General features: G+C 38.2%; 2 protein-coding genes across 2 annotated transcripts; both read right to left on the reverse strand.

Annotated features, from left to right (window-relative positions):
• Window positions 1–214: 214 nt before the first annotated feature.
• LOC146137082 (uncharacterized) lies at window positions 215–14,879 on the reverse strand. The gene is made up of 11 exons (XM_083394934.1): window positions 14,734–14,879; window positions 8,260–8,370; window positions 7,256–7,466; window positions 6,340–6,489; window positions 5,866–5,982; window positions 5,397–5,588; window positions 4,166–4,372; window positions 3,252–3,347; window positions 1,873–2,487; window positions 1,243–1,437; window positions 215–758 (listed from the first exon to the last, which is right to left on the reverse strand). Exons 1-11 carry the CDS (start codon window positions 14,823–14,825, stop codon window positions 681–683), a joined length of 2,064 nt encoding a protein of 687 aa, XP_083251060.1. The 5' UTR covers window positions 14,826–14,879; the 3' UTR covers window positions 215–680.
• A 981-nt stretch (window positions 14,880–15,860) lies between these two features.
• On the reverse strand, window positions 15,861–19,607 carry LOC146137083 (tRNA (cytosine(38)-C(5))-methyltransferase-like). Its single transcript, XM_083394935.1, has 5 exons — window positions 19,403–19,607; window positions 19,054–19,161; window positions 18,665–18,859; window positions 18,275–18,394; window positions 15,861–16,284 (listed from the first exon to the last, which is right to left on the reverse strand). The coding sequence occupies exons 1-5, from the start codon at window positions 19,588–19,590 to the stop codon at window positions 15,906–15,908; spliced, it is 990 nt and encodes a 329-aa protein (XP_083251061.1). The 5' UTR covers window positions 19,591–19,607; the 3' UTR covers window positions 15,861–15,905.
• Between the last annotated feature and the right edge of the window lie 185 nt (window positions 19,608–19,792).

The following is a 19,792-nucleotide window of genomic DNA, read 5'->3' on the forward strand; positions in this document are numbered from 1 at the left end:
AAGATATCAAAACTAGAGCCGCAGTTAGCAGCAATACAGAAGTGGAACGACCTCGGATTAACGACTTAACTCGGACGTTCTAAAACCTGGCAGCGTTATATTAGTTGAACCCTCTGCTAATTAAATTGTCGCCAATTATTAACCAAATAGTTTCAAACCAACTTCCCCTTAAACCTGGCTCTTAACAATTCGCACAAAACATTAAATGCGACAATTTATTTGTTTTTCCACAAGAAAGAAAAAGTACAACGAAGATTGGACTGAAACGAAAGGAACCAAGATTCGAAAAAAGGCGACGAAAGAAAAAAATACCGGGATCTGCGTGCGTGACGTCATCATACATTTATATCGAGGGGTAACATGACGTCATCATTATTTTCCGCACCCACGCATCGAACCCCGACTCAAGCAGAAAGCACCCGTGTAATCGGCTCTTGAGAGTTCTGTGTATGACGTCATCCGTCAAGACAATCGAACAAGTAGTGACGTCATCCATCGAAGACAATTGGACAAGTATGAACTCATCAGTATAAAGTTATGACGTCATCAGTTAAACGTATCGCAGCCAATCCGGTTTATACGTCATGTATCGAGGTTTGCGACCGGGCAAAGGTTTGGTGTAATGTCGTAGTGACGTCAGCTGTGTTGTGTGACGTCATCAGCTGTATTGTGTGACGTCATCAGCTGTGTTGGGTGACGACTTGCACGGGAGTATCTTGTGAGTTGCGTCTCTCTTGTTGTTCAAGATGGTCGATCGCCTGCGTAATGTGTTGGTGTGAGTTGGTTTGCATCGTGCAAGTATATTAAGTTAATTTGCAGCTGGATAATTTTGATAACTACTTAAGTAGATTTTAACCTGGATATTAATGTGACTTAAATGTTTAAATCCACTACTTAATAAATTTGTGCTCACAAGTGCGACAAAACTCGCTACGACGAATATTAAGGATGGTTAACATTACAAGGCTGATAGAGAAAAGTCGTTTTAAACTTTATTCAAAATCAAATCATTTTCAGAGTATCGCCAGTTTACAAATAGAAAAGTAATAACGGCCAGAAGAGTGCGCACAAATAAGTAGCCTTCGGCAAACCAAAGTCATTATTTGGAATAAAAAATGCTGAAGTGATAAAAAAGAAAAACTTTAAAACAAAATTGTTAAAACGTTTGAGTCGCGTAATGTGAAATTTTTAACCTGCAAAACACCAGTATTAAAATTAAATCGCTGTTATTACGTAACAAACCTGAACAATGGTTTCGAGGTTGCGTCTCGTGGCGGCCGCGTCGATGTGACGTACAAATGTGGGGGAGCCGGGACCGTTGCCGAGGACGGAAAGGGTGGTTCCGGGGGAGACCACGGTTTGGGACCCCCCCATCTCAGGGGGGCACGGTTGGGGGGTTGGGGCTTGGGAGAGCTTGTCTGAGGATGATGTCTGCGTCTGTGGAGGAAGTTAGTTGGTAAGTTACAACCTTGCAGTTTATTTTAAAGTTTAGACTTAAGAGAGTGTTACTGGACTTTTTTTTTTAAAGTAAATTCAGAAAAAAGCAGACTCGATTTTTCGGGGCTTGTGTGGATTACAAACCTTGTGTTATCCGTAAAAATTACTGCGCATGTTACATTAGGTTGTTCAGTCTGGCACAAGTGAATATGAGGTGAGGTTTAAGGACATTCATAGAGGGGTATTAAAAAGGTATAATTGATTTTAAAATGCGTTCAACATCCTTAATTAGTAACTATTATGATGTCAATAATGCGCTTTGTTTGTATTTGGAACGTTCACACAATGCTTTGTACATCAGTATGATTTGGAAGGTTTTCTGCTTGTTAGATAAAGTAATATCGACCAATCGATCCGATAATATCGGACACCGACCTTGATCTTGGGATCTTGAACTTGATCTTCGCTGATTCTGGAATCCTCATCACTCGCCACGCTCTCAGTGGTGGCGCTAGAGATGCGCCGCTCGTTTCTCCGGCTCAGCACCGTATCCATGGCAACGACGGGCAGCAGCTGGGCGTGGACGCGCGCGGGGCCCATGGCGGGGGTGACCAGGGGGGCAGGGGGGCTCAACAGGGGCGCCGAGGGGGTATTTATGGGGAGGGCGTTCAACTGGGTCAGGGTCATTGAAATGGAGGGGAGACAATTAAGCCGGTTCAATGTTGGTTCGTTTTGGGGGGTCAGGACCACCCCCTGGTGCACGCGGTACTGGACCGGGGGTAACTCTGACGTCATCGCTTTGGGGAGGGCGTTCAGGCGGTCCACAGGAACGGCCGCCATTTCTGGTCCGTTCATCTTTGTGCAGTTTGAAGCTTGAGCGACGAGCCTATAGTCGGGTGCCACGTGATGCGCGCTGATTGGCTGCTGAGGCGCGATATGGTTGGGTGGGTTTCTGGCGGGGTTTGGGGCGATTACGGAGGTGGTGGGTGAAAGCGGGGTGAGATGGGGGTTCCCCGGGGGTGAATGCATCGCACGTGGGACGCTGGAAACCTAGAGAAGAAAGTGACGTAATTAATGACGTCATTGTGACAAATCGGGGTTATCTGCTCAAACCACAACAAATGGCATAATAGAATTATTTCAATAAATTTTGCGACCCATTGTGGTTTTTTTCTGACAACAAATATGATCAGTCGACATGAAGTGAATATGTTCGTTTAAAAAAGTCAATAATGTTTGCCAAAAAATTCTGGCCATTATGGTTAAAAAATTATTAGTGGACTACTGATTTTCACAAATCTTCTTTTTTATGTTTTTTATCGGTACGACTTGGTTAAAATCGCTGTTTAAAACGTGTGCAGGAAAATTTGAGGGTACTGGGTGGTAATTTATTAACATTAAATAAGAGTCCTCGGAGGAACTTGTTGTTGGTGTTATTCCAGTGTTTATTTAGACCTTATTTTCCAACCAGTTTGCGCGCCTCTTATCTTGAGAGGAAAACTAAGATCAACTTTTGGAGTGTTAAAAATCGGCAAAAACTTATGTTAAGCAATCATGGGTAAACAATTATGCAGAATGTGACTGACATTTCAAGGCTGCAAGTTTAGCCGTAAACTGTAAATAGCGTCAAACCCAGCGAAGCTTCAACCCCTACGAGTAATAACATGTGCGTTAAGTGATTCAAATAAAGACGGTGACAGACGGGGTCAATGACCCTAGCGAGGTCAGTGACCCGGAGTCCGGTCAATGACCCTGGGAAAGGTCAATGACCCGCAGTATGTCTAGGTTTCCAGAAATACTTTATTACGCCTCACCTTAGCAACTTTAACTTGTGTTTCTACTTCTTCAACCTCGATCGCTCGTTTCTTCAAAGGTTGTCGTGACCTTGGAACCACAGGACGGGGCTTTCCCTGTGTTGAGAACAAACAAAAAATTAAAAAAAATATTAACAAAGTGGGGCGGATTTTATTTTCTTTAAACGCCAATAGCAAAAATCTCGGTGGTTTCAACTAACTTATTGATTATTTACCAAACAACATGAAAAGCAAAAATACAAAGACTGAGAACGGCTGAACACGGGGTTCCAACACATTTGTACAAAAACAAGACATTTAAAGACTTTTCGCAGAAATTAATAGCTTTTAAAATCTAAAATGAGATCGTTTGGCGTTTTTAAATAAAATTCGAAAACAGTATATATAAATATTATGGTCAACACAATTAAATAGTTAAAAAACAGTTTCGTTCTTAAAGTTCTTTTAAAGAATTACAAAGATTCAGCGACTATGTGGCAGTTGTGGTACCCCTGTGTGTTTTGTCAATCAACGCATGATGATTGGCTTGTTTACAACCAACAACATACTTAATGGGGTGAATATTAGACTGAAGTTCATACATTCAACAAACATAGAAAGGAAGTTACAGCATTTTGTAAAATTTCGGAGAAATTAAACGATGTAAACGAAAATGGACTTCAGATCGGCCATAACAAAACGTTTTAAACAGAGTTGTTGTTTTACTATGCATTAGAAATATGCAATGTAATGCAGAAAACCAGTATGGCAGAAAGCTGGCGACTTGGCGGCTATGTCGGCCGAAGAATCAGCTAGAAAACCGAATAAATTTGCGCCCTTTGAAGAGATGGGGTGCAAATCCTAAAATGTAGGCAGACTTAAGGCTCTCAAACGTACGAGGTCATCAAGTTGCCTTTTCGAATATATTCACTCACCGGAAGTGATTGTTGCGTTGGTCTGCTCGTCACTTCCGGTGTGTCGCCCAGGGTTACGCACAGCGCTGCACTTGGCACCGATTCAACAGTGGTCACGTGATCGTACTGGCAGTTCGGGGGATGTTGACGCTCCAACTTATGCTCGATCATCGGGGGGGCTTGGCTAGGGGGGTGTGGTGGAGATTGGACGGCCGGGGCGATCGTTTGCTGGGGAAAAGAGGGGTATGAACGGTTTAAATGGCTTTACTTAAATTTGTAACAGTTTTTTTTTTTTTTTTTCATTAAAAAAATGGGCTTTTGAAGCACTTTAAAAAAAACTTTGTCTGTAAGATAATTTCAAATAACTGTAAATTTGTGACATTTTTTAAACAAAGTAGTGCTTGAAAAAATACGAGCTAGTGAAAAGCTTCTGAAGTTTATAAACTTTTCTGTTGTTGAAGCACTTTTAAGCAAAAATTTTATCTGTGAAAAATTTCAAAAACCTGTCAATTTATGGCACTGTTTAATCCAAGATTGTAAAACTGATTAGGACTGACCGGATTTTAAACAACTTTGGTCCACTAATTCACAGTCATATTTGAGTTTAATGTGCCACCTCAATTTTATTTGTAATGTGCGACTTGGTCATTTTTTGATCGTAACTGCTTTACACCTCGATATTCATTTTCAAAACAACACAAAAATGTCTGACATGAAATAAAAATATTGGTGCTCCCATGACTAATATGCAATCCCGATAAAGGTAAACCTACAACAATCCAATGTACTTTGACCTGAAAGACCTTAGCGAAGCAAAATCCACAGAAGACGCCGATTCAGTGAAAGTGGATGACAAAGTGGCGCTCGATTAAAAAAGGGGATTTTATGCCTCAAGCAAAAAGTGCAAAGTTCATTTCCTTATGCAGGTGGCACTCTTTAAAAGGCAAATTGACGAAAAATAACCAAATGAAAGTGAGACTTAAAGTTAAGTTAAACTTTTAGAGGTTTTTAGAGGTTAAAAAATGAAATAACAACTTATTTTAATTTACTTATAAAGTTTTTTAGCACAGTGGCTGGAGGTTGTAGTTGGACGTAATAAGAATATCTGAAGCCCAAACAGAAGTAGATGGCATTTTGTGAAGGTTAAGAATAACCCTTTACATTTTCAACATAGAAACGCTCGAAATGTTGCCTACTTAAAATTGAGCTTTGATAAAATTGTTTTATTGTGTTTTTATTTCCTTCCACTTACAGTTACTGGTACGTAGATCATAGAGTGCTCAATCATCTGAACATTATCAGCTTGTGTTTGCATCTGCGCGCTGATTGGCTGTTCTTCCTTCACCGGCTGACGTGATTGGATGGCGCGGTGATGCGTGACAACGTCCGAGGCAAGCTCGCGAAGTTTTTCCGGGTAGGCGAGGTGGGATTCGAACTCGCGGACCTGAGAATTCGAGGATTTGTAAGACACAGCGATAAACTTTGTCTTATACAACGAAATAGTTTCGAGTCATTATAGCCTTGTTTAATGATTTTCGATAGCAAACCCGTTGCTTAGCAACCAGATTCTTACATCTCCGTTTACTCTGTTGCTTAGCAACGCGACCCCCAAAAATCCTTCTGATTCTGATGCCAGAAAAAAATACATTCTACAGCGCAAAGATCAGGTTGCCAGGCAACACAACCCTTTTAATTGCCCAGTTGCTCCGTTGCTAGGTTACCTTTTCCTCCAGTAGCAATCTAATCCTCCTCTCCTTGTCGAGTTGTTGCCGAACTTCGACCGAGTCTCTCCTCAAATCTTCCAAGTCCTCTTCTCGTGGGCTACCGATCCCCTCATCCTGAAAGAAGAAATAAACGTTTGGAAATCGTCATCTTTGTAGGATTAGGAATAAGTTACTTTAGTGACGTCATTAATAATGTTATTGTTTTGTTGGAATACACGAACAATGAGGACTACATCTTCATGTAATAAAAATCAATTGGTGCTTACTATAACCTACGACCGAATGCTCTTCAATTAAAAGCTTTGGATTGGAAAAAAGATTGCCATTTCGGGTAAATATGAGAATGTGAGGAGACAGTATTACTTGTCCCAATTTTTATTAGACGGTCGTCCCATTTTCTCAGAAAACAAATCTTAATTCTTTAGTTACAAATTTTTTGGATTTTTTTAATTTATTTATCTCAATATTCACCTTCTCGCAGAAATCTGTGAGGAACGCTCTGTGCTTCGGGGAGCTGCATTCTGCGCATGCGCGTCGCAGCTTTTCGTTCTGGTTGAGTAGTTTCAGCTTGTCAGACTCGAGTTGGAAAATGTACTCTGCAGTTTGTTGAAGAATGGCCGCCTGTGATAAAACAGAGAAAAAACTATGAACTGTGGTTTCTTATGTTTCTTTAAAACTATAAACATTCGCATTTTCCCCTTTAAATCAGTGTTTCTTAATCTATGGGTTGTGACGTAAAATTGTGTCACTGTTTGATTTGGTTGGGTCGCAGACTGCAGTACCATTACGAAGAGATGAACCAATTTCATTTAATTCGAACTTCAATTATAATTACTTAAGTTTTTTGTTCACTTTAAGCTTGCAAAAAGCTCAGCGAAGAAAACGATTTCGCCAAAGTTTTCGCCTTGCTCAGCTTATCCCGTCTGCGCGTGAACTTATCAGTCTCCAGGTTCTTTAAAAAGCACCTTTTTAATTAAAAATATGTTTTAATTTTAAGTTTGTAAATCGAATGCAACTCGTGAATAAAGTTGACTTGTTTGTTTTTAAGGAGTGTAACAAATCCTGTTTCAGTTTCAACTGTTTTTTTTTTAATTTCGACAATTAAATATTTAGTCTATAAATACTTACAGACTAAAGATATTCAAAAATGTATATTTAATAACGTTAAAGAGGATATAATTATAAAAAGTTATAGTTAATTAAGTTGAGAGATGTTACGTGGATAGTTCGCCAATGGACCCAGTTTGAGAACAAATCGAATTGACGTTTATTTAAAGGAATACAAATATGTTTTTTTATATGGGTAAATTGAACTAATTTCTAAATTAAAGCTTTCACCTTGTAGAAATATTTAAACAAAGAAATAAATCAAAATTAAAGGTCTCACCTTGCTTAGTTTATCCCCGTCTGCATGTGGAAGTATAGTTTTTAGCGACTTGAAGCCAGCGTTGATGCTTTGCATGCGGCGTCGTTCATTGCTGTTAGCAATCTCACGTCTTACTTTACGATCCTGTTCTCGCTGACCGTAGAACGCACCACCCTCTGGCTCCCTCTCCTGGTGGTCCTCCGATGACGTCACGTTAATCATGTGCGGTTCGCTGCAAAATGTTGGCGACGATTTTATATTACCGGTGGCACTTTGTATTTGGTTGAACGTTTTTGTTTCAAATTTGTTAAGATTAACAGTGAGCTCGGTAAAGCGCATTTTCATGTAAGTGCTTTATGACCGATTTAATTGTGTAAGCATTCTATGACTTGCGGTCAAAGGTCACTGAGCACATGGTGCCTTGACATTGTAGTTGTCCTTACGGCAGTTGGTGTTACTACCTTTGTAGCGGTAGGAGCTCAAATAGTTAGTTACTTGTAAGTGTTTGAGCGATGATGTTCAACTTACTTTTTCTGATTATGTTTTATTAACATTGCTTTGTATTCTATTTGAAAAAGGTTGCTGTAACCATCATTGTGTTTATTGTCTGTTAACCGATAAAGACTTAACATCAACTTTAAAAATTGGGGAAAGTTTTAGTTAGCTGCTTTTTACTTTTAAAGTAAAGTAATAATGGAAATGCTAATTTTCATCCAAAAATGCCAACTTTTGCTGAAATTTATCTAATTTGGGTGTGGATGCACTTCGCCAGCGGTAATTCGCAAGTTTGCACAAATGTAAATAGAAAACTAGAGTAGATTTTTTTCTAAAAAATATTCAATCCGGCGTTGGTCAAAAAAATTGGCAAGATAAGTCAAGGCATAACTTCACTCGAAAAAATCACCCAAAAAATTGGATTAAGCCCCTTTATTACTTCTGTCCAGTATAATTCGACAAGATTCCAAAAACGCTACACCATTCTAAATAGACCTTTAATTTACTTAAGAGGTTCGCAAGCGACTCACAGTTCGTGCACTTGAATGGGCGCTAGTGAAGGAAGGTTGAGACCGCCGGAAGATCCAGGAACACAACTTGTTGCTGTGGTGCTCGGGTGGACCACAGTACCGTAAGTAACACTGAAAACAATATATAGGGGGTTAAATGATATACAGGGGGGTAAGCAGTAAACCTGAGTGAAACACAGGATTACTTTCTGTAATGGAATATGTGTTCCCTGTAAAAAAGGAAAATGCCTACACTGGCATCGTCAGTTCCTTATTATTGAATTATATGCGCGTCAGCGGAACAGCGATGGACAAGCAGAAACTTTCATATAAGTTGTACTACGATCGTTCGTTGGAGAAAGAAATATAATTGGCAGGGGAGATATTTTTTAATAGAAATTATGTTGGGATTTAAACGAGTTACAATGTAGTATTACGAACAGGTTATCTGGCGAATCTAAACACACAACAAACAAAGTTTATTGGTATTTAACACGTGCGCTGGTAATACAAACAACACGTAATACAGGCGTGTTTAAAGGGTTGTTACGCACTGCTTGGTACATATGGGGCGGTCATACGTTTGTCATTTTGATTAATCAACTGAGTTTATACAAATTTGGGGCATTTAAAACCATTCTGTGTTTGGCATTGCCAACAACACCTAAACAAAAAGAAAAAATTATACCATAATTAAGGGTAAATCAGGCGCATATAATTTAATTAATGAAGACCGTAACTTGAGTTAAACCGCGTCTGTTTTACATTGGGCCAAAATATTAGGTGTTACGTATTCTGAGTTCTGTTTAAAGGTTTACATTTTTACACCGTTCTGTTAATGACCGTTATCTTAAAACAACAATATTAAAGTTGAAAGCACTTCAGACATAAAATTCAAAAAGTTCGTTTCCATAAACTTTTCAAAACCAGACAACCGAGTACTTTAAGTGGAAAAGAGAAAAAACAAGCCCAAAGTGGAGTTTTTGGCACTGGGGGAAAGCTTGAATGGAATGCAGAGCGAAGGGGCTTTTAACTACGACCAACTAAAAGGCGGAAGAATTCAGCGCAACAACACCATTGACGAGCTACGCTAGGCGCACCAGCCCAGCCCGGTGTCAAATTCCAAGTCAGCAGAATCGAGAAACCGTTGATTCACATGAATGCACACAAGCGCGCCAATTGGAGGAATGGCGCCTCATGGATGGAGTGGGCGAAATGAGGAGCGGAGTGGGAGCAAATGAGAAGGAGCACACGTGTGCGGTGTGTGTGTGTGCGCGCGAGGCGAGTATTCGCTCCATTTTCGGCTTGTTGTAGCCGCCCGTTGCCGGTTCTAGGAAGTGTGAGCGGGATATTTAGCGCTGGCGGTTTGCCGAATTTCAAACCGCGGTTTCAAGCCTAAATCCAAGCGGATTCAATTTTTTTTAAATGTGGTGTTTTAAAATAGACAATATTCGCGCAAAAAGGGCTTACATTTTTTTGGACCCTAATGTTTGAGGTTGTAGTATGACGCAATAAAAATATCAAAGCCCATACAAAACGAGGAAGCATTTTGAACGTTTCAAAAATCTTGAATGTTCAAAATGCAACCTACTTCTGTATAGTCTTTGATATTTTTATTAGGATATAATTTCATTTAAACTACAGAAAGAATTTCGCAAACTGGTCTTTAAAGCTCCGCCCTGCACCCACATTACAGTGAATATCGATTTATTTTGTGCCAGACGTTGTTGTAGTGATGCTACGTGACTCTTCCCCACGTGATGTTTGTTGGGCAACATCGGGCAAGTCACACGCGTACAACTGACGGGAGAGCTCTTCAAACTCGGGATATCGAGCCACACTGGGTTAGTGAGGGGCGTGTGCTCCACAATACATCGTCTATATAACGGAAATAAGCGACCTTGATCGCTGCGGGAAGCGCTACAAACACACAAGCTGAAATTACGTGGTTAGGGAAATTTTGCTTTCGTGGCTGTTTCCATATAACACTTCACAGAAATAAAGTAAATTCGTGTTTGCTTCGGGCATTTGCGACTTCCTTGTGTGGGAGCATTTAAAATACTTGATTACTCAAAAAGAGTTGCAGATTAACTTAAAACTTTTGAACAACAACTGTACGCCATCAACCCATGCACAACATACCAGGGTTGATAAGCTGCAACATATTTCCCAACAATAGACACAACAGCGGGTTTGTGTGACTTCTGGGCAATTTTAATCGCATTTGAATGAACAACTATGTTCGTTAACGATGTCAGAACGTTGTAATGTGCTGTAGCTACTAAAGCAAATAGCTTGTAGCTAAACATATGTGCCAGCTAAAGGTAAAGCATATGTTCCCTAAGCACCCATTTATTCAGGATTGTCACACAATTTAATAAAAAGAATTCACTGGTATTTAAAGAAGTATGTTTCAAAGACCAACAATTGGATCCCTCGGCAATTTTTTAAAATAATTCGTAAACAAAACAGTTAAAATGCCACGGTCAACACACATAAGTTAAGCTGGACATCAAATAATTTTTTAAAGACTGTTCAAAGACTTTTGGAAATCATAGGGTTTTTCAATGTATTTTTAATATGTAATCAATTTAAAGACGTTCGTAGACTTTTAAAGATTAAAGACTTTGTGAGAACCCTGTTTTACGCTCCTCTTAAACGTTCGAATCTGGATGCAAAGTGAAAACCGTTGAAACACATTTGAAATACCTCACAGATGTTCAATTGTTCAATGCAGGGTTAGCAAACTTGACAGATGTGCTAAACGCAGTTTTGTTGGACGGGAAGCACGCAGGATCAGTGGCTCAGCAAAGTGGCGTAAGGTTGCGTGGAACGCTCAAACCAGCTCAATTATCGCGGCATATTGGCGAGGGTCAAACCGGTTCGTGGCGATCGAAAAATGGACAAAGCACAACTGTCCAGCAGTGCGGGTTAGGTGGGTTTGCGGCCTGCCTTTGTCAACAACTCAATTCGTACTTTCTGCCGAGTAACTAAGTGCTGTTACTTCCAGGGTGAGAAGGGTTCGCGAAGTGAGTTGGTCAACTAAATGTGGCCAGAAAAGAGGTCGGGTTCTTATTTTTTAAATTGTGGTTTTCCGTCTTTTTCTGTGGGTTTTCAAGGCTGTTTACAAACCCTAACTACTTGCATTTTTTGTGATGTTTCTGCTACTTTACCAATAAAATGCCGTAGCGGATTTAGAAAAATAGTCGACCGTTTGACATTAGAATAAAGTAGTAATTCTCAAACCGTGCCTTAGGTGTGTGGGAAACATTTTCAAATTTTTAAATAACCTATTAAATTATTCGCATTACTAATAGGCGAGCAAGACAAATGCACAACATCCGTTAAATAACTAAAAATGTCATGTTGTCTTCTAGTGCGTGTAACTTTACTTGCATGTTTTATTTTGAATTGCGACGCAAGTTAGTATTTAGTCTACCGCAGGCTGTAAAACGTTTAAAGCCGTTTAAACCAAAGGCCCTAAAAATGGAGCAGGTCTATTGTTGGCCAATGCAGCAGCTGTGTTTGTGCAAAGCAGCAATGTTGTGGCTGTGTGGAGCGGATTGTGGACGGAAGTGGAATAATAAGCGGAAGTTCGCTCAGAGCAAAGTGCACACAAATGCATTGGCACAAGCTGCATTACACAATAACACAAGGCCAGGCTGTGGAACTATGCATTAAGGCGTAAATAAACAACGCTGGCTTAATGGATCGGTAGCTTCTTCGCGTTTCTGCGTATTCAGTTCTTTTCTTTGAACATTTTACACTTTGAGGGGGTTTATTTGTGGGATAAAATAATTCACACAAAGATTTGTTTACATTTACTGGTTTGAACTTAATGTATTGGCTCTGCGGTAAAGAAACAAGATAACAACTTGTTTTCTTTTTAATAAAGTAAATCAGCAGGCGCTTTAACACACGATCATTCTCTTAAAAGGCCCATATACGTTTTTTGTACGGGTAGAAATTTGAGATGTAAATTAGACAAAGGTTTGGGTTTAAACCGATTTTACCAATAAGTAAAAGAATGCCAGTCATCTATATTCTCTAGGTACGCATGTTTGCGCACCAAAACAAACCTACCGTCGTACGTTTATCATCACAACAACAACATTGTACGTAAAAATTGTACGTTTTGACGCCGTGACATTCTGCACGTAAGCTGGTCCTTGGTTATACGATGCACTTAACTTGGGATAAACCAACATTTCCCACAACACACGATTCCTACAAGACGCACATTTGGCGGCGCAATTGTGATTCGCCATGGAGCGAGCTACTACACTATACTACAGAAAACACCACTTTACTACAGAATGGCCAAGAACCATCAGACCACGATGTCTAGTGAATCACGCTCTTCAAAAACACGTGACGTTTATTTAAAACAGATTCTACATTAAAACAATGTCGCTTTCGGATCCTCTAAAAGCTGTTTTTTTCAAATCTGTATGCAGTTTAGCAGTCCAACGCACCAAAATAATAATTTCTATCTTCTTTGTAAATGGCCGTATTTGTCTCAATTTATACCTTACAGTTATAAAACATCAACTGAGGAAAATAGTGACCGAGCCGTAGAATACAGGTGGCGCTACGATAAAATGGGGGCAGCTGTTATTCGAGATATTATACCACAAACCAAATGTCATACACAGGTCACAAATCGTAATGCATTCTATTCTAGCATCAACAAAAACCACACTAAAACAGAAAAAAAAACATGTCATAGAACCAATTAGTCATTCACAAAGCAATTATTTACAGAAGTGAAACCACGATAGTAGCACCAAATGCCATAAGAGGTAGAAACAATAATATTCAAAGTTAAAAAAAACGACTAAAACAAGGATCAGACATTTTTTAAAGGAATGTATATTTCGCCTAAACTGTCATCGTCAGCTCCTATTGTTAAAGTAAAATACATATACATGGCACTATACGAGGTTATAGAGTCGGGTCGTCGTTTAAAACTTTAAATCCTTGATTTTGTGAAGCAGAAGAAAACCCGCACTACGAGATTCTTGTTTACGCGTCTCGACTGTTATGTCGTCACAATTACACGGCTATCACGTAACAACTACAACACAAAACGCCAACCGTAACGCCCGATAAACAAAGAGACTTGTGAAAGTTTGAAACCAGATACTTTACGGCTCGTGATTCGAGTGATTACGCAATATTTAGCGACGAAATTGCAATCGGCGGCAAACTACGGCCACCCATAGTTGCGTGTAATAAAGCACTTGAATTAGTGCCTAAACAATGCACTTGCATTAATACCAACGTGGTTGCTATGGTGTAGTTTAACTCTTTTGAGAAAACCAAAAGAAACAATGATTTATATTCACACATACTTTACTACTGCAATATTACGTGAACAGAAAAAAGTATTGAAGCAAACTAAGGGTAGAAGAGAATTTTTTTTTTAAGTTCTTCTATATTATACAAACACAGCGCCCAACATTAGACAAAACGACAGAACAGTATAAACAATTGAAACTGGTTCAACAACTAAGTGAACACGTTGTAACCAAACAGTCAAGCGATATATATCATAGTAACGCCATCCTTACAATTTTTAATTATTTTTTACTTACATATTAAAACACATTAGCTTGGGAAAAAATGTTTAAGAAGAAAAGTCAAGTCATCAACAAATTGTGTCGAGAACGGCAGTTTTAAACAAAACAAAGCCGGCCGTGTTTGGCCTGAATCCAAACACTTCAGATAATCAGGACAACCACGTTGATTTGTCACGGCGAGTTAGTCTAACAAGCGAACAATACTAGGTCAATTCGCAATTTAAACTTCATTTTAAAAGTCCAATCTATGATAGAAAACGTTATTATATTCACCTACGTGTATTTAACTAGCCATTGAAACAGATTTACGTTGTTTGTCTGAGTTTAAAATTATTTCATTACAGGTGTTATCCCGTAAGCAATGATAGGCGTGTTAAAATAAACATTAAACATCGGATATACGAAACAACTCCATAAGATATAAAGGCTCACACAAAGGTTTAAGTGATTTGACATAAATATCCCGTAACTAAGATTGTTGGGCGATGATTCATTGACTGTCGGCGTTCACTAAGGATCACAAGTTTTCGCCGGTAATTGCGTAAAATGGTCGTTATTTCTTGAATTTTTTGCCAAATTAAAGCCAGAAGTGGTATTTAATCGACTAATAACCACTTGGCAGGGTTTTTAATGCATAATCAGTTGTCGGGTTTTACTATTCCCGCGCGAGTAAATCAGCTGTTGCACCATAACATGGCCACAGCTGTTGGGACCACGTGCCTATGAGCAATCCACATTAACGAGCCGATAAAAGACTAAAAGATACAGATTAACCAAACAAATCACACCAATTTAGCGAAATTATACCATTTAGCTTATAAATTTACACTTTATTTTTAAAATAAGCAACTTACGTTTAATTTAGGCGCAAAACCATCCATGCCTATCATAATTACTTGCCACATGTACTGACCTGACACAGTCGGCAAAATGCTTCTGGCTTCCTCTGTAGGTGGGCAACGAAATGTTGGAAATATTCTCCAGCGTCTTGCTATAGTAAGCCATACGATTCTTGGTCTAACTGGTGCGAATTTAACGCTGAAAAGTCAAAGCTTTTAGGAAAAGTGTCTGCGCTGCAATGGCGGGAAACGGCTGCTTCGGTGCCGCTTTCAGGTCACGAGGCTAAGTAGTACCATTGTTGCACTTAAATATCGCTTTAATACCGCTCCACATCAACAATACATTACACTATAAGTTAACTTTAACTTCACAACCAAAGTGTAATTGAATAATCCATAAATTGATCAGTGATTGCTGTTTTAAACGTAAAAACGGCGTAAAATGGTGCGTGCGGATGAATACGAGGCAGCTGGAAAGGAAGTTCGCCGCCGGTCAGCTGACTGAGCAAAAAGAGAGAGAAGGAAAATAAATAACATTACGTCATCGTAGTAACAGCTGGTCGCACACACACTACAAGAGTCTAGCCGAGCATTTCGCGCCACACTACAGTTCATTGACTGCTCTATCTGTACTTGGCCTGCTACTAGAATCGCGACTTTGCCGTAAAGTAGGAATGCGCTCGCTTTGCTTACAAAATGCAAGAAAGCGAATTGCGCTTGAAGGCTGTGTCGTATTTTTTCGGTCCTAACATTGTTTAAGATTTGTGTTTTTGTTTGTACCTTTGAAGAGCAAATAAAACAGCAGGACGTTTTGCTGAATAGTCTCGATGTTATTCTGTTTTAACCAACTATTTAACGTCCTATTAATATCTACCTAAACACATATTTTGTTAATGATAACTACTTAAACATACATCATCACGAAACTTGCAAAATAACATTTTTTTAAATGAGTTTATCAACTTTACTGGAATAGTAAAAGCCTTAAATATTGTGTAAGACCCGGTCCCTCTTTTATTTGCAAGTTGCAAAATTATTATGACAATTTAATAACACTTTATAAAAATTAATTGTGCTTATAAAAATAGTATGACGTTGTGTAAAAACACATGATCGCGAAAATTTGAACTAAATTTACCCTAAATCTGTAATGCACAACACACATACTTCATAATGCTTGATAATTGATTTGCAGGTTTTATCATCTTTTCCACTGTTATAAATACGAAGTACTAAAAACATAGTTTTATTCTCTCAACAAATACGTTAATAAATAGCACACAACATCGACATTTAAACTGTTTCCAAGCAGCTTATATTGTTGTTTGTGGGTCATTTGTTTAGGGAATTGCAAGCATTCGGGAAAACCCATTAAATTTGCAATTTCCCTCGGTGAAAAATATCGCAAGTCCATCTTTTGATCGTCTCCTGACATGTTTAAAATGGATCCGGTGCCTTCGACATACTTCCCATAGGACTTTGTGAAGCAAGTTGAACCACGGGAATGTGGATTAACGATGTCCATTATGGGAAGGTAGCGTTCCATCACCTGCTCTGGTACTTTTAGATCTGAGTTGCCCTCTTCGATCAAATATCCTCGTATTTCTTGGCAGGTCTGCTCTGGACTGCAAAGTACAAGAAGAACAGGTAATGTTTTGGAGCATAATGGCTGCAGGTTGGTGTAAGACGTAGAATGAATATATCGAAGCCCATACAGAAGCAAGTGTCATTTCAAATGTTTCAAATAAATCTCATAATGGCTGGAGGTTGTATAGGATGTAGAATAAATAAGCCCATACAGAAGTAGGAAGCAATTTGAACGTTTTAAATAAATATTAAGATAATGGCTGGATATTGTAGTTAGACGTTCTAAGAATAATAAAGCCTTTGCTACGTACTTCTGAATGGGCTTTGATATCATATAACAGGTAGTATGACAGTAGTTTTCACCGATAAATAGCCGTTGTTTAAAACAGGCGATGAAATAGTAATTTAAATTATAAAATACAATGGCGATAAAAAATGGGGCAATATATTGTGATATAATTATACGTTAACGGTAAAAGGTTAATTCCGCATTGTGGATCGTTCTATAAACCAGTGTTTATAATCGGAAATCCGTTCGTAAACGATCTTAAAAGGCCAACATAAGGGAATGTTACATAAAAACTTGGCTGGCAAGATGTTGTGACTTTCAGCGACCACGAACAGAACTGTGTTGCTCCGCAATGTAACTAGATCGGTAAGTGTGACGTAAAATTCCAAAATACAACACTCACGGTAAACAACGCTAGCGAGCCATGGGAGGAAATGCTTCATAATGACCATTGTTTTAATACAAATAACGATTAAAATAAATAAATAGACAGCTATTTGTTTGGTGAGCCTGTGTCCATTACAAAGGTGTTTTCACTTGCTTACGCTGCAGTTAACATCCACTTGACATAGTTGCAAGTTATAAACCAAATCGTTTGCAAACTGTGATTTAAACCAGAGCTGTGGACTAGGACTCGGGTAATACTACCAGTGGGTCCCGAGTCCGACGTGCGCATGCGCAGTGCCACATGTCGAGACTGATAAGGCCGCAGACTATAAATTATAAAGGTGGTTTATATGATTAGCATTTTTCAAACCGCGTAGTGTGTACGGATAAGTTATATGACACCCTTATCAGTGAATTGATTAATATTCAGCTTGTTTCAGTTAAGTTAATGGCTGAAATAAAAGCTCTACGGCGCTCTACTCGGGACTCGGAAATGTGCTAGACTTTTTGTCCGTAGTTAGTTTGACTTGTAACTCGGGGCTTGTTGTTTTTAATCAAAACCTCAGCCCTGAGTTAAGATTTAAACTTTTTTTAAATTATTTTCACTGCTCTTATGAAAAAGATCGCTGTTTTAACCAAAGATTTTGTTCCACCTTCAATGGGTGAATATGTGCTTATCGCAAATTGTACCCACTTCGTGGATGTTTCCGTTTTAAGCCACTACAAAATATAAGCAATGGCACACCTGCTAGAAAATTATTTGGTTGTCAACGAAATAAAGTAGGGGTGGTGAACACCTTGGGCCGCGTCCCCATTGACACAAGTTATCAAAACTAGCTCCCTCTATGCGAATAATGTGTTTCTAAGCCACAGTGATGTCTTGAAAAATACATCGCACGTTTTTTTTAAAGGCTTGGTTACAAAAAAAAAAAAGTCTAAAGCAGCTCTGTTTTTTAAAGGTTTTTTGATCAGAAGCATTCAGCAACAGACAGCGTCGTTTGAATCTAAATAGTTTATTTTCCAGAAAATCAGAATGATCACGACTCAATGATGACATCTAGCGGAAAATAAAACTTGAAATGCGGACGTCCCAAATTGGTTATAAGTTAACAAATAAAACGGGCGCGACCAGTTTTGTTATGCAATTGTTGTGTTAAAAAAATAGTAAAGGCTACATTTGTCAACAAAGTCGAAATATAACAACACTGATTCTTATTATTTGTAGTTTTTTTCAGGGTAAGAAAACTATCTGCTCAAATACATTCGACTAGAAACATTTTTTGAGCTTTAAGTCCTGTAACAGGTCTATAGAACTACTAAAAATAAATTTGTTAACAAGTTGTAAAACATACCTAATATTTTCAATGCCAGATTTAACATCACCTTCCAGTTGCGATTTGCATTCAAGATCTTCAAGGGTTTTAGGTAGTTTGTCCCAATTCTTGTCACCACGCTTCGCCAATAAGAAATACCTGCAAATGAGAATTAAAAAGTAAATTACATATTCAACTTTAGTGATAAGAAAATTAAGCTTATCAAGATCCAAGTGTTTTAAATCCAATTTAACCAATCGTAATTCAATATTAAGGAAATAAAACGAGAACTTAAAATTTGTAAATTTTGAGAAAGTGAATAAAATATTGCTACATTAAAACATAAAATGTAAATTGCAATTAATCCAAAAGTAAATATGTCAATCCGGTAAAGGTTATAAACACCCAGCCATTTTAAAATGACTTTACCTCAGTCTTGAATTGGGAATTCCCAAGTGTTTTGGTGATATAAGAAATCCTTTCCAGGAATAGTTTAGGGACTTTAATGTTTCACATAAGATTTCATGTGTTTTAGAAACTTCAAATCCTTTCACATTTTCCAACAATATGAAGGACGGAAGGTTTGTCATTTCTTTTAATATGTCCAACAGATGCAAAAATGATCTAAAGTTAAATTAGAATTTTACAATTTTGCATAAAGGGTTATTCAGTAATATATTTCTGAGCCCAATTGCTGAAGATTGAAGTTAGAAGTTTATAATATAAATAATTGACAAATAATGGTCTTATTACAATTTTTTTTATAAAATATATTCAGGTATTTATAACGCAAATGTTAACAACAAAACCATGTGTACCTTGTTCTTGGATCATTGGTATCCTTTTTTAAACCTATTCTTGTGAATGGTTGACAAGGAGGGCTCATTAAGATCATGTCCAGCTTCAACTTGTCTAGTTCAGCAGCTCTGTTAAAAAAAATTAACAAAACAAAAAGTTATCTTTGAATGAAATAGTTTTGAAAAGAATAAAAGAATAAAATAATTTAAATAGGGTTAAAATATTACTAGAAAAAAATCTGGTGCAACATCGGGGTTTTACATGAGCACAGAGTTTCTCCCTATATCAGGTCAGTTCTGCTGTCCTAATCACAGCAGCAAGAATAAAAGAAAAATTGCTGAATCAAGAAAAGAGTCCAAGATTACCTACTTCAATCCTTCAATGTTTCGTTCCCAATATTTGGTTTGTGGAAAGTTGAGCTTGTAAACTTCTTTTGCCAAAGGGTTGATATCAACGGAAGCTACAACATCGAAGGTTGTTTTGGTTCCTCGCATTGCAAAATGCATTCCCCCTATACCGCTATACAGCTCCAAAACTCGCAACGGACAAGTGTCCATTCTTAGCAACCCAAAAGTTTCACATAAATATTGACTGTCACTGTGCAAAATGTTTAACTATAAAATCACAAAGAAGATGGGTTTAAAAAGATCCTCGTTGGTACAGTTACAACAAATTTAAAACTTAGCAATTAAACGCTTTACTAGTATTTTTTTAAAAGGGTAAAATTAGGATTAAGAATTTTAACTTAAAATAATTTAC

This window comes from Ascidiella aspersa, chromosome 8 (assembly GCF_963924565.1).
Source record: "Ascidiella aspersa chromosome 8, kaAscAspe10.2, whole genome shotgun sequence".
Lineage (NCBI taxonomy): Eukaryota > Metazoa > Chordata > Ascidiacea > Phlebobranchia > Ascidiidae > Ascidiella > Ascidiella aspersa.

Bases quoted from the DNA above. Each gene is read 5' to 3' on its own strand.
- LOC146137082 (XM_083394934.1), bottom strand. From the start codon at position 14,825: ATGGCTTACTATAGCAAGACGCTGGAGAATATTTCCAACATTTCGTTG. The intron at 6,490-7,255 runs GTGAGACCTTTA...GTTTTATCACAG, and splicing joins ACGGGGATAAACTAAGCAAG to GCGGCCATTCTTCAACAAAC. The intron at 1,438-1,872 runs GTCGGTGTCCGA...CTTCCTCCACAG, and splicing joins TTCAAGATCCCAAGATCAAG to ACGCAGACATCATCCTCAGA.
- LOC146137083 (XM_083394935.1), bottom strand. From the start codon at position 19,590: ATGGACACTTGTCCGTTGCGAGTTTTGGAGCTGTATAGCGGTATAGGG. The intron at 19,162-19,402 runs GTAGGTAATCTT...TTTTTTTAACAG, and splicing joins CGAAACATTGAAGGATTGAA to AGCTGCTGAACTAGACAAGT. The intron at 18,395-18,664 runs GTAAAGTCATTT...TCTCATTTGCAG, and splicing joins ATTCCCAATTCAAGACTGAG to GTATTTCTTATTGGCGAAGC.